The sequence below is a fragment of the Anabrus simplex genome, chromosome 2, assembly GCF_040414725.1.
Source record: "Anabrus simplex isolate iqAnaSimp1 chromosome 2, ASM4041472v1, whole genome shotgun sequence".
NCBI classification, from domain to species: domain Eukaryota; kingdom Metazoa; phylum Arthropoda; class Insecta; order Orthoptera; family Tettigoniidae; genus Anabrus; species Anabrus simplex.
In genome coordinates this window covers 639,750,248-639,762,671 of record NC_090266.1, presented here as the reverse complement: position 1 = coordinate 639,762,671, position 12,424 = coordinate 639,750,248, and the positions used below count along the sequence as shown (strand labels likewise).

Here is a 12,424-nt window from a genome sequence, read left to right as displayed (position 1 = left end):
CGGCAGCCCTGAAAATGGTTTTCCGTGGTTTCCCATTTTCACATCAGGCAAATGCTGGGGCTGTACCTTAAGGCCACGGCCACTTCCTTCCCACTCCTAGCCCTTCCCTGTCCCATTGTCGCCATAAGGCCTATCTGAGTCGGTGCGACGTAAAGCCAATAGCGCACAAAAAAAAAAAAAGTGGAAAGAGGTCTGATGTCAGAAACTATCACCCGATTTCTGTATTACCCACCCTGTCGCTCATCTGTGAAAAGATTATCCACCAGAGTCTCCTTTCTTTCACCCTTCCTTATATATCATCCCAGCAACATTGTTTCCTTCCTGGTAGCTCCTGCCCAACTAATTTGGCTGTTCTTCTCCATCATGCAACATCTGCTCTTAATGCCGGTTCTCAGCTGGACGTGTGCTTCATTGATATTGCAAGGGCTTTTGATACCGTAGACCACGCACTTCTTTCCTATAAACGCTCAGAACATTTTAATATCCATGGTCTCTTCTAACTCGCCTCCAGAGCTTCCTCAATACCAGAACTCGGCGTGTGGTTCTTGATGGGTTCAGTTCGACTCTTGTTATGGTACATTCTAGCGTCCCACAGGGCAGTATCATAGGTCCCCTTCTATTTGTCCTATTTATTGATGATCTCATTAATACTATATCCTTCGTTTCTTGTGAAATTCTACTATTTGCAGATGACTGTAAAATATTCAAACAAATTGATTCTTTATCCGACGTAAACTCCTTACAGAGTGAATGGTGCTGCAATGGAGTCTTAAGCCTAGTCCTACCAAGTGTTCTTCTATTTCAATCATGCTTCGTAAATCCCCTATTCTTAGTAAATACTCCCTCCTCGGTTATTTGTCCCCCGTATACAAAAGTTAACCTCACGAACAGTGTCGCTTCTCGGTTTGTTGTATAGCTTTTCCTACATCACTGATATCCACGGCCTCAGAGCTTACTATAAAATCTTGCATCCTACAGATTATTGAATTCACATCTCCCATTTGGTCTACCTCTTCACCCACTAATCTGAATCATATTGACCGCATGCAGTTATTCTTTTGTGCCATTGTTAGAGCCAGATTATCTGATTGTCGAAACTTGAGATGGATAAGTTAAACCTTCGCCCGTTATCTAGTCGCAGGAAAGTAGCCGACCTTAGATTCCTATATATCACTGTTAATGGTTTATTTTGTTCTCCTGAACCTGCATCCTTCTTTCCTGTAAATGTTCCAGCTCGCAAAACCAGGATCATTCCACCCCTACTTATTCCGTATTCCCGTTGTTCAAAATACTTTATTTATATTTCTTATCCATGATAACTGATTTAGATGTTTATATTTTAGCCTATGTTGATGTGCGATTAGTTTTCATGGGTATGTATTTCCGAATGAACTTTAGTTCTAGACATTCCTTATTAAATGCAATTAGTCATTGTTCATGTTACACGACGGAACACTTGGTAATAATTTGCATGCAGCTGACATATAATCCTGCGTCCCTGCAGCAAGTGTTCCACTGATCCAACAACATAGATGTGGTGTTGGGAATGGCCACACAGGGCAAATGGCATAGTGTTGTCTTCAGTAATGTATTGTGCTTTCATCTTGACAGTGATGATTGTCACAATTGTATCCAACTCCATGCTGGTGGGAGGGGCTGCACTGATCTTGTGGTCAAGAGTGACAGGGGCAACCCCATGCATGACTATCTAGGGAGCTATTAACTTTCTTGTGAAATCACCATTAGTGATTGCTAAGGGTACAATGGCTGTTTGAGATATTTCAGCAGGACAGTGCCCACCCTCACACTGCAGGATTCTCTAGTAAAGATCTCAAAGACATTACAATTTTACAGTAGGCCACTGGGTCCCCAAATGAATCTGAAACCTATTGTACAGGTGCAGGACCTGATAGGTAGACTCCTGCAAAACTCCCCATGCTCACCCAGAACTGTAGTCAAACTGACCTTCGCGGTGCAGCAGGCATAGACCTTATCGACTACATACTGCTTAGGATTCTGCAGTGTGGGGTGAGCGCCACTTGTATTGACCTGTGTCAACATGTGCGCACGAAGGCACTTAAATGTGTTATCGCATCACTGCCTCGCACCTGTCCACCATGTACACTCTGGGAGTTATAGGCACACCCTTTCATGGTTTTGCCATTTCCATTTTTCCTGGTGTATTTGATATGAAAAGTTCTCCAGTATGGTAACAGACTGTCCTCTTGTACTCCCTTAAAGGAAACTTTGGTTGAAATAAGCGGCTATAAATTTGTGAGTAGTCTCCCTTGGGAGACAACTTACTGTTTTCACATGTGTAGTCAACATGACATTCTTGTGTCGGTAAAAGTCTTAAGATGAAATCATCATGTTGGTACATATTAGGCAGTGTGATCAACAGCCCTTTGAGGATAGCATGTGTGATTGTACTAATGTATGTCTTTGTAATTTGAACTGCAACCATATTCTTTAGGTTAAGACTATTTGAGTAATCACTTTTAGGAAGATCAACAAGTGTGATGTGACCCCATGTTGCTTCTCAGTTGAGCCGGGCTGAGTACCTTAGATGGTAGGGCACTGGCCTTCTGACTCCAAGTTAGCAGGTTCGATCCTGGCTCAGTCTGGTAATATTTGAAAGTGCCAAAATACTTCAGCCTCTCGTCTGTAGATTTACTGGCACGTGATAGAACTCCTGCGGGACAAAATTCTGGCACCTCGGCTTCTCCAAAAACAGTAAGAAGTAGTTAGTGGGGACGATAATACTGTTATTGTTGTTGTTGTTGTTGTTGTTATTATTATTATTATTATTATTATTATTATTATTATTATTATTATTATTATTATTATTATTATTATTATTTATTGTTATTATTAAAGCTCTAGACTATGGCAGCAGCCTTCTGTAAATTAGTCTAAGAGTAGCTGCCTCTTTGGTTTCTAGACATTTATGAGTTTGCCATGGTTGATGGCCATGTTTAGTTTTCCTTAGTGATTGTGCTTTCAGGTATAGTTTTAATCTTTCATCTTCTGGGTATGCAGTATCTATATCTTTAATCCTATGAACTTTTCACTTCTATTATCTGTTGAGGTGGTGGGAACATGGCTATTCTTTTTAATTTGTTCATAATCTACTTCTGTTCATTCTACTTATCTTCCTTTAACTCTAAATGATTTTGATAGATATATGTAACCAGTATAGGACTAAAATCATATAATGTAATTGATTAGGAGTTATGCATAAAGTAAACAAAAGATGAAATTTTCCAGACATCAAAAATAGACCAGTGCAGTATTACTAAAAGAATATAATCAAAATTATTTGAAATTTGTTACAGCAATTCTCTATTGCTTTGAGTAAAAGTTACAACCACTAACCTCCTTAAAAAATTACATTTTACATATCATTGTGCACTTTACTGTTTAAAACATTTGTACTGGCATTTTTCTATAACTGTTCCCACTGACAGTGGAGAATTACAGACTCCCCTTGTTAACTATCATTTTTCTTATCATTTCTCCTAAGCAAGGACAATTCTGGTTTTCATTTTGAAAACCTCTCCATTTTATTGTCATGTCATCTCCATCATATTAAATTATTTTCTAAGTCTCTTGGCCCTGATGCTAAACCATGCAGCTTTTCTGGACTGATCAAAATCTAAGTACCAGATGAGTTCCTTGCCTATGTACTAAGTTTAGGTCTATCACTAGCAGCAATGAGTAATATGAATACTTTATTTTCAGATGATGATAATCATGGGTATAGTTGCTGTAATACTCATTGCCATCAGTAAGTATTACTTTTCTTTATTTTTTGTAACAATTAGCGAAGTACTACATGGTCACAGGTTCAGTGTTCATTGGTGTTTCCAGTGTGGTTACAAGGCTTCAGGAGGAATCTTGTGATCTATGTACCACATCGAAAGTCAGTGTTTTTGGAAACAAGAATCTTAATGTCTGATTTTAGTGGATTGTAGGTTAAATTTTTTTTTCCATTGTAGGTATTGTTTAATTTAGATCTTTAGTAATAGAAATTGCTTTAATAGTAAGTAAACTTGTCCTCATCCCGAGGTGGTGCAGCTCTTTCAAGGCACACCCCCATTGGAGGTGAGCTGCATGTACCATTTCAACCACATACCAGCCCTTCTGCCATTCTTAAATTTCTGGCAGTACCGGGAATCGAACCCGGACCCCCGAGGACGGCAGCTAATAACAGTAACCGTTACGCTACAGAGGCAGACATTAGAAGTGATATAGAAAAAATTATATCTTTTCATGTGCTGGACCCTAATTTTGCAACTTTACATTCAGAAATTATGGGTAATAAATGTTACATTGTCAAACTGGGATATGGTTCATTTGGCTGTTTTCGGTTGAGTACTCTTGTTCCATACCATTGTAACTGTTAAGGCAAACCTATATATAATTGCCTATTGTGATATCAGTGAGGTAAATAGTGGTTGGGCAAAATGGCAGGCAGGATCAAGCCTTTATACCTTACGGACAAGATGTTTAAAACAGTGGTTCGTCCAGCCTTATTTGGTTCTGAATGTTGGGCAGCCAAAAGGAACAATGAGCAGAAATACAAATGTTGCTATGGGGTTGTAGGGTAATTCAAATTCCAAGGATAAGATCCAAGATGGGAGATATTGGAGGAGAGCAACCAGATAAGCCAATCTCAGATGATTATGATAAGGTTAGGAAGAACAGGAGGGTGGGGGGGGGGGGGGGGGGGTGGCAGCATCTGAATTGCGGAGTAGCTCAAATAGCTATATTTTTTTTTTAATGCTATTTGTTCGGGGTGTTGACCCATGTGGATCTTTTGCCCCTACTGGTATCATATTGTATGAACGTGCATGTAATTGGAATGGCGGTAGTGTGGAATGTTGTGTGTGAGGAAAGGAAGATTAAAGATGTCACAAACACCCAGTCCCCAGGCCAGGGATGTTAATCATTACAATTTAAAAACCCTCACCCGGCCAGGAATCAAACCCGGGGCCACCGGGTGACAGGCAGGCGCGTTGCCCCCTACACCGCGGGGCCGGACAGCTCGGAGAGCTTTTGTGAATATATTATGAATAAGTGATTAACCATCCATATTACCTATTAATGTATTAGTGCATTATGTAAAGTGTAGATTTTGTTCTAGGTAACAGAAAGAGCTAGACAACACCCCACAGTATGCCAGAATCAAGCAGAGTTGACAAAGTTTAGATCTTGTAGATGTGCCTCCCAAAACCGAACAGGCAATGTCCTTGGTTTCTAGATATTCTTTCACCAGTTCAGCCTAATATGGATGGACACAATCATCAGTAAACAGATTTGTGCACCCATAGAACTTCCAACATACTGTTGGAGGATGACATCTGTACACCTCTCTTGGTTAGAGGCACAGTCATATTTGTGTAGGGATGAATGTTGTTACAGTTCAGGATACTGCCCCTCCTTAAGTCTCTTTCAGCAATGACAGCTGGACTGAGTTTACTTCTTTGTTGTTTATATTTGTAAATGTACCATAGATCTTAGCAAAGATTGAACCTGAACTTGTACATAAACAATACAAGAGTCAAAGGTTGGGTGCTTGATGCACAAAGCTGATTAGATTGTTTCCTGTCCAGTGGTCAGTGGAACGTATTTTGCTGGCCTCTGGTGGTCGTGATTTCTTGGCATAAATATTGGTACACAGTAAATCTAGAAAAGCCTATCCCAATGGCTACTGTTAGTTTCCTGGCAATGTCACATTCTGTACTCAACATCGTCTGGCCTTCAGAGCCAAATAACAGCCTTCTCTTGTTGTACTTGAATGTCCACTGCTGAAAGGTCAATTGATATATTTGCCCTGTCAGAACTTCTTACCCTGAAAATGACACTCTGTGGTATATCCAGGGCTTGGGACTTAGTTTTCCAAAGTTTGAACTGCCTTGGCCTAAGGGTTCTTTATCATGATGTGGATTATTTGTCATTGACATCGATTGCACATATTTTCCTATTAAGAACACATGTATAAATTATTGATCTCGATATGATACACTACCCACTCTCTGCCTCTGACAATTTTTGCAGTACTGTATTGAAGACTACAGTGGTGTTGACCACAGAGAATGAGAATTCTGAGGCCAACGAGAAAGACGGGCCTTGGCAAGGACCACGCTACAATAGTCTCCCATGTCAGCCCGGGATGTGTTATCTAAGCAGACTGGCACAATCACGTAACGTTCAATGTGTGACGTGCGCGCCACAGCCTGTGTTTCTCGTTGGTGTCAGGGAATTCCCTGGAGAAGGAAATGCATTAGAAATCACTTGTACTGTACAGATAGTTCAGTAACACATTACTTCAATGTTGGTACAAATGATGTACTGTAGTTCACCAGGCGAGTTGGCCATGCGGTTACGGGCGCGCAGCTGTGAGCTTGCATCCAGGAAATAGTGGGTTTGAATCCCACTGTTGGCAGCCCTGAAGATGGTTTTCCGTGGTTTCCCATTTTCACACCAGGCAAATGCTCAGGCTGTACCTTAAGGCCATGGCCGCTTCCTTCCAACTCCTAGCCCTTTCCCATCCCATCAGCGCCATAAGATCTATCTGTGTCGGTGCAACGTAAAACCACTAGCAAAAAAAGAAAAAAAAATGTAGTTTGCTCTTATACCTTGCATGTGTTTACAGTGTTGCCAGCTTACCACTCTTCAACATCCTTTTTCTGTTGGATATATTCGCAGGACGATCTTTTGTGAGAGACATTTTTTTATTGCTGGCATGTGAGAAGTCGCGCTGCGACGCCCGAGTGTGCGAATTTCGCTTCACTTAGTATGTAAGCTGTAATTCAGTATTAGTAGAGTATACCCTGTATATTTTTGCCTAAAATTTGTCTTGAAAATGGGTTACAGGACATTCTCAAGGATGTTAATTTGATGACTAAAGAGCCTCTTCTGGTTGAGAAAATCATCCAAAGAATGTGAATTATTAACATGAGTTAAAGCATTGTTCATTCAGCCTTACATATTGGCTCTTACTACTAATTCAACACAACTACTTTTACTTTCAGCACAAGTTGCTTTTAAATCAGTTTTCTCTTTGAGCATTTTCCTGTCCTAAAATAAGTTTTGTAATTATATAAACATTCTTTAATCAGTTCATCAATAGTTCTTCCATTTAAATCAGACTACTTTGTTGCTCGGTAACAGGGATTATCAGATATTCCATAATCCTTACATTTTTGTTTGAAGTTGTTCCAATTGTTGACGATGGGAGTTTAAAAATTCTTGTCCAAAAATTGAAGGCACTTCATTGTATAAATCTAACATCATGCTAGGAAACCATACACTAGTCACAAAGGAGGTGGCATATAGAGTGCAGAAGTAAGTACGAACACTTCTCTGGGATCCCAAAGTACCAACAAAAATCAAAGCTGTGATGTTCAACCAGTACTTCATACCAATCTTAACCTATGGTATTGAAACCTGCACCCTCACTATGAAAGACTCATCAAGGTTACATGCACCCGAGATGAAGTTCCTTAGGTCCACAATTCAAAAAAACCAAACTGGGCAAGTTAAGGAATGCTGTGGTTAGGAAGGAAGCTGAGATTGTTACATCATTGTTAGATCGGGTCAGCATATCCAGACTGAGGTGGTTTGGGGTTGTAATGAGGATGGAGCCAACAAGGACAGCATATGTTAACTTGGAGAGACATGTGGCAGGGAAGCGGATGGTGGGAAGACAGAGAACCCACTGGATGGACATCGTAAATATGGACATTGTAGATCGGGGAAGGACACTGGAGGATGCCATTAACAACAGAATGTATCTCAATAAGACAGAATGGAAGAGGCTAGCCAACAGTACCCTGGAAACTGGAACTGTAAAATGATGATGATGATGATGATGATGATGATGATTAATTTTAATAATTTTTTTATTTTAATAATACAGTATTATCCACTTTGGAGACACCAATTAGAAGAGCAGTTTAAATAATAAAGTTACATGCCTTGCACTCAATGTGATTGGCAACATGTTTTGGCTAAAATATTGAACAATAATAGTCCTTTCTTGAACCTATAAACCACGTGCAGTTCTTATGGTAATTTTTAATGCAGTCTGTTCATAAGTTACTTTTATTCGGGGTGCTTATAACCTTAAAACATTCCTGGTATATTGCATGCATGTACTGACCTAAGGAGTTGTATTAGTAAAATTTATAAAGTAGTAAATTCTCACTTGTTATGAAGAACCGACTGGTACAAATTGCTGTCATATGTAAACCAAGCCTGGATAGCTGCAGTTCATCCAAAGATCCTGGGTTTGACTTCTGGTTCTGGTGGTGACCATTGAGAGAAAAGATTTTCCCTTGGAGAAAGACATGCATGTGAAAGAAATGGGTCTTGTATGAAGTTCCAGAGCACCTTTCCCAACCCTCGCTTGAAAAAACTAGTAATACGTACATAGTACACAATACCTGGCTCCTTTTTGTTAATTTTGGGCAGGGTTTGAAGGCCAGGTATAGTACGCAAACCTTTTCTTGATTGAGCTCCATAGTGCTGAATGGGAACTTGGGATCAAGAAAAGGTTTGCGTACTATACTCTCCCGGACATATTTCAGGTTACAACCTGGGATCCACTGGGATATGAACCTGCTTTCTGGATGGAATGCCAGCCTTCTTGTTCAAAGATATAAATATGAAATGTGGTGACTTGGGTGTCTTGTCAGATTATTAAAGTATATTTTAATATTTGATTGTTTTAACAGTATAGTGCCAAAGTGAAGGAAAACTTGTTTTCTGTTTGTATAAACTGAGATTTTCTATTTTCCGTCAATGATTGTACGGTAATTTTAAACTTAAATAAGTAGTGTTCATTTGTTAATAGTAGAGGCCATTTTATGGTCATGATTAGTATTGCCTATTTATTTGCATGATACTCAATTATTTCTTGCCTTTTCTAATTGGTCTCTAACATTGTATTTATTTTTTAAATTTTCAGTTGTACTAGCAATAAAATTCTCAGGTGAGAGCAGCAGTAGCACTTCTGATATTACTACAACTACTACTACTACTACTACTACTACTCATCCTCCTCCTCTTTCCCCTCAGAGTCTAAATGTATCTGATGGCTCCAACAAACAGTCAACATAAAGGACTTTCTTCCTTTCAAAAATTACAGCTAACAGATATTTGTATTATAGCTAGATGATGGCATGTTTAAGAAGCTTTATTTCGCAATTGTACTGTTTGTCATAGGAAAGATATAAGATTTTTTAAAATTACATTTCATTATTTCAAAATTGTTGAGTTCCAATACAGTGTGATTACTGTTAACAACAATCATGAATGTAAATACATTTGCATATATTAAGTATTCCTTACTATTTTGAAATAATGGTGCTAATAAAATCTGTAACAGATTGAATTTGTAATTGTACTCAACATAAATATTTTATTTTGCTTATTTTGGGGTTATGATTTGCAATTTCTGTCTTTCTATGAAGAGTTGTGCATTATTTGTGACATTTTGAATGAGTCAGTGTTTCCAGTAAACAAAAGACATTATATAGTATGAGAAGTGTATGCTGATATGCCCGTTAACTTGTATGTTTGTGAAAATTCCAAGTGTGTTTAAAATGAAGGCTGTAAATTACTTTTGAAGAAACTCTCTCTTAATTAAATTTGAAAATTTTAAAAACATTTGGATGATGTGTGGGGTGGAGGTTGTAGTATAAACTGTTTTGTCCTGTTTTCATATTTATATTGTTCCAGATTTGAATTATCTGAATAACCTTTCTTTCTTTCTTTCTTTCTTTCTTTCTTTCTTTCTTTCTTTCTTTCTTTATCTGTACAAGTAATTTCCTGACATGTCAGAGTAAGAACTGATATGGCAGTGGATCTTCTTACATTGAGGGAGGAAAGAAAGAAATTGCAAGTAAATCCAACTAGGTATCAATGTATAAATTGGGCTTTGGACAGTTGATGTTCATGTTATGAACAATGTAATAATTTGTTGCCTGTTTACCTTTTCCAGCATGTAATGAAGTCAAAAGTTAGTTGTTAGTTTATTTATTCATGGAAATCCTGAAGATATTTATAGAATGTTTTTACAACTTTCTTAGTTTTTCACATAAGCGAGTTAAGTGAACGGTTAGAAGTGCTATGTGCCTGTGAGAATGTTTTGTATTTCAGAAACAGTACTATAATAGTGAATTAATTATGCTAGGACTTAATGTAATTTTCTTTCTTTTAATGTATATTTTTCAGGTTGTCAGATTTTGGTAACTTCTATTTTTTTTAAATCTGTGTCAGAATGAAATTACAAATCATTGTAATCTTCCTAATGTTATGACAGAAACCAACCCAGAAAAAAGAAGTTAATAAAATTATTCTCATTAGAATAGCTTCTGTCTTTTATATTAACACATGAAGTTCCTACCATGGGGATGAGGGGAGATAGAAGAGCTACATGTAGATTTATTTGTATATAGTTTAAGAACATTTCTTACTTTAGTACTAAATATTTGAAGATAATGATTTTTAATTATATTTTTGGAGTTGTCCTTAACATGCCCTTCCTTTCCATTTCTGTGGAATAACTTACTGATTCTCGTAGCGAAACAGTAGTAGCATTTCTTCGGACTTTTTTTTCTGTACTATATACACGATAGAATAACAGTTTAAGCTATTTTATTAGTACATTCACCTGTAAGAAATATGTAGTAATTAAATTATGGTTGAATATCAGTATGTTGTTTTGTTTTTATTAGATCTGTGTATATTTTTGTGAAATAAATATAACACTGTAAATGGTTGCCATTCTTATTTCTGTGGTGACTGAAACCTGGTTGGTCTCCAGCTTCCTTGGTTGTTGGTTTGTTGTTGAATACTCAGTTGATTTATACTTGGATAGAGAAGTTGCAATTATAATAATGTTCTAATTTAGAATATATTTATCATCTACAGCATGTCCCAATTACAGGTGAAGTAATAAATATGTATATACATATACAATATAACCTCTTTAAGATGTTTCTGCAGGGGACAAGGAAAAAGAACGTGTTAAGCAAGAAAATGTACTACTGAATACATGAATAGAAACTTGCCAACAGGGATATGAAAACACTAGATATGATTTTTTCCGATATGATGGCATTTTAAGTTTTGTATCCGCGGATACAGTGAAAACTATAGCTACCGTTTCTAAAGATCAGCGGAGAATTCTAAAAGGTGTGAAATACACGAGAGAACAAATATGCACTGAAAGGTATAAGGAAAAGACCAGACAACAAATATGAAAACTTTTATACGGTGGGGGGCATAAAAATATCAAAACAAATGGTGGTAGAAGACTTTTATTTCAGAACAAATGGTGGTAGAAGACTTATTTCAGGCCAGTGGGTTATTAAACATTACTTTTTGGGCACACTCTTAGACAATGAATTGGAGAATACACTCAGCCTCGACCATGTGTGACTGTGACTTAGGCCGCTATTTCGAATCGACCAAACTTTGATTGGACCAACTCGAATGATAGAGTTGAAACTCGAAGGTGCTACCTCGGCGTGCTTAAAGATACGGGCACCTGTCCATTTTCTGATAGATTTTAATCTTGTCTTCCTTAGTAAGGACTTTTACAACTTTTTCTGAATCCATAACTAGGCTGTCACAAGACAAATATGCAAGACACTAGTCAACTTCACACGATTATGTTCCTAATCCAGATGTGGGCTTTTAGTCGACAAATATTCGCTACCCTTCACTGTAGCCCTCAACAAAAAATATATTTCTAATTTCTGAATGGAATGCAAAATACAAGCACAAACAGGCTCATTGTGTTATTCAGCAATCTCGCTGCTAACCTGCAAGCAAAATTGAACATTCCTGAGGCTAACAAGCCTGTTCCCTGACGTTACAACTTATGCTGTGAAGTTCAGGAATTCAAGGTCTCTTCCTGTTATCACGCAACTGTGGTGAGGGCTCTTCTTGCTAGAGTTGGCAATCAAGTTCCTTTCACAAGGGATGACAAATATTTCCAGGGCTAAGAAAAATGTGATCGTACTAAGCGGTAATAACTTAGCGAAAATTTGTGACGCGATGAGCGAGGTATTTTTATATAGATTTAATACGATGAGAATCAGGACTTTGAATTTACGACATGCTAAATGGGAAAATGTGTTAATGAGGTTTCACTGTATGTACAAACCTACAGATATACATCTTTACACGTTTTCTACAGACTATTCACACCCGTGTTTAATGTACGGTTTATTGGCCTCCGTGAAGTAATTTAAACCTACATCTTGTGCACAATTCAATACCATAGAGTGGCAAGGCTCCGCCAAAAAGAAAAGAAGAAAAAAAAAGCAGATCTATGATGCTAGGGATGGGAAGCCCAGAACTGATGTAGATTCCCCCCCCGATGCTAGCACAAAACTCGGACAAGAAT

At 37.9% G+C, this 12,424-nt stretch overlaps 1 protein-coding gene across 3 annotated transcripts in view; it reads left to right on the top strand.

Moving 5' to 3' along the window:
• LOC136864301 (synaptobrevin-1) overlaps positions 1-10,790 on the top strand; it is a 281,568-nt gene extending 270,778 nt beyond the window's left edge. For all 3 annotated transcript variants that reach the window (XM_067141104.2, XM_067141106.2, XM_067141105.2), the window contains 2 exons: positions 3,742-3,787; positions 8,975-10,790. In XM_067141104.2, coding sequence (XP_066997205.2) covers positions 3,742-3,787; positions 8,975-9,126 — 198 coding nt within the window. In that variant the 3' untranslated portion in view covers positions 9,127-10,790. The remainder of the gene's footprint in view (positions 1-3,741; positions 3,788-8,974) is intronic.
• Positions 10,791-12,424: the final 1,634 nt, after the last annotated feature.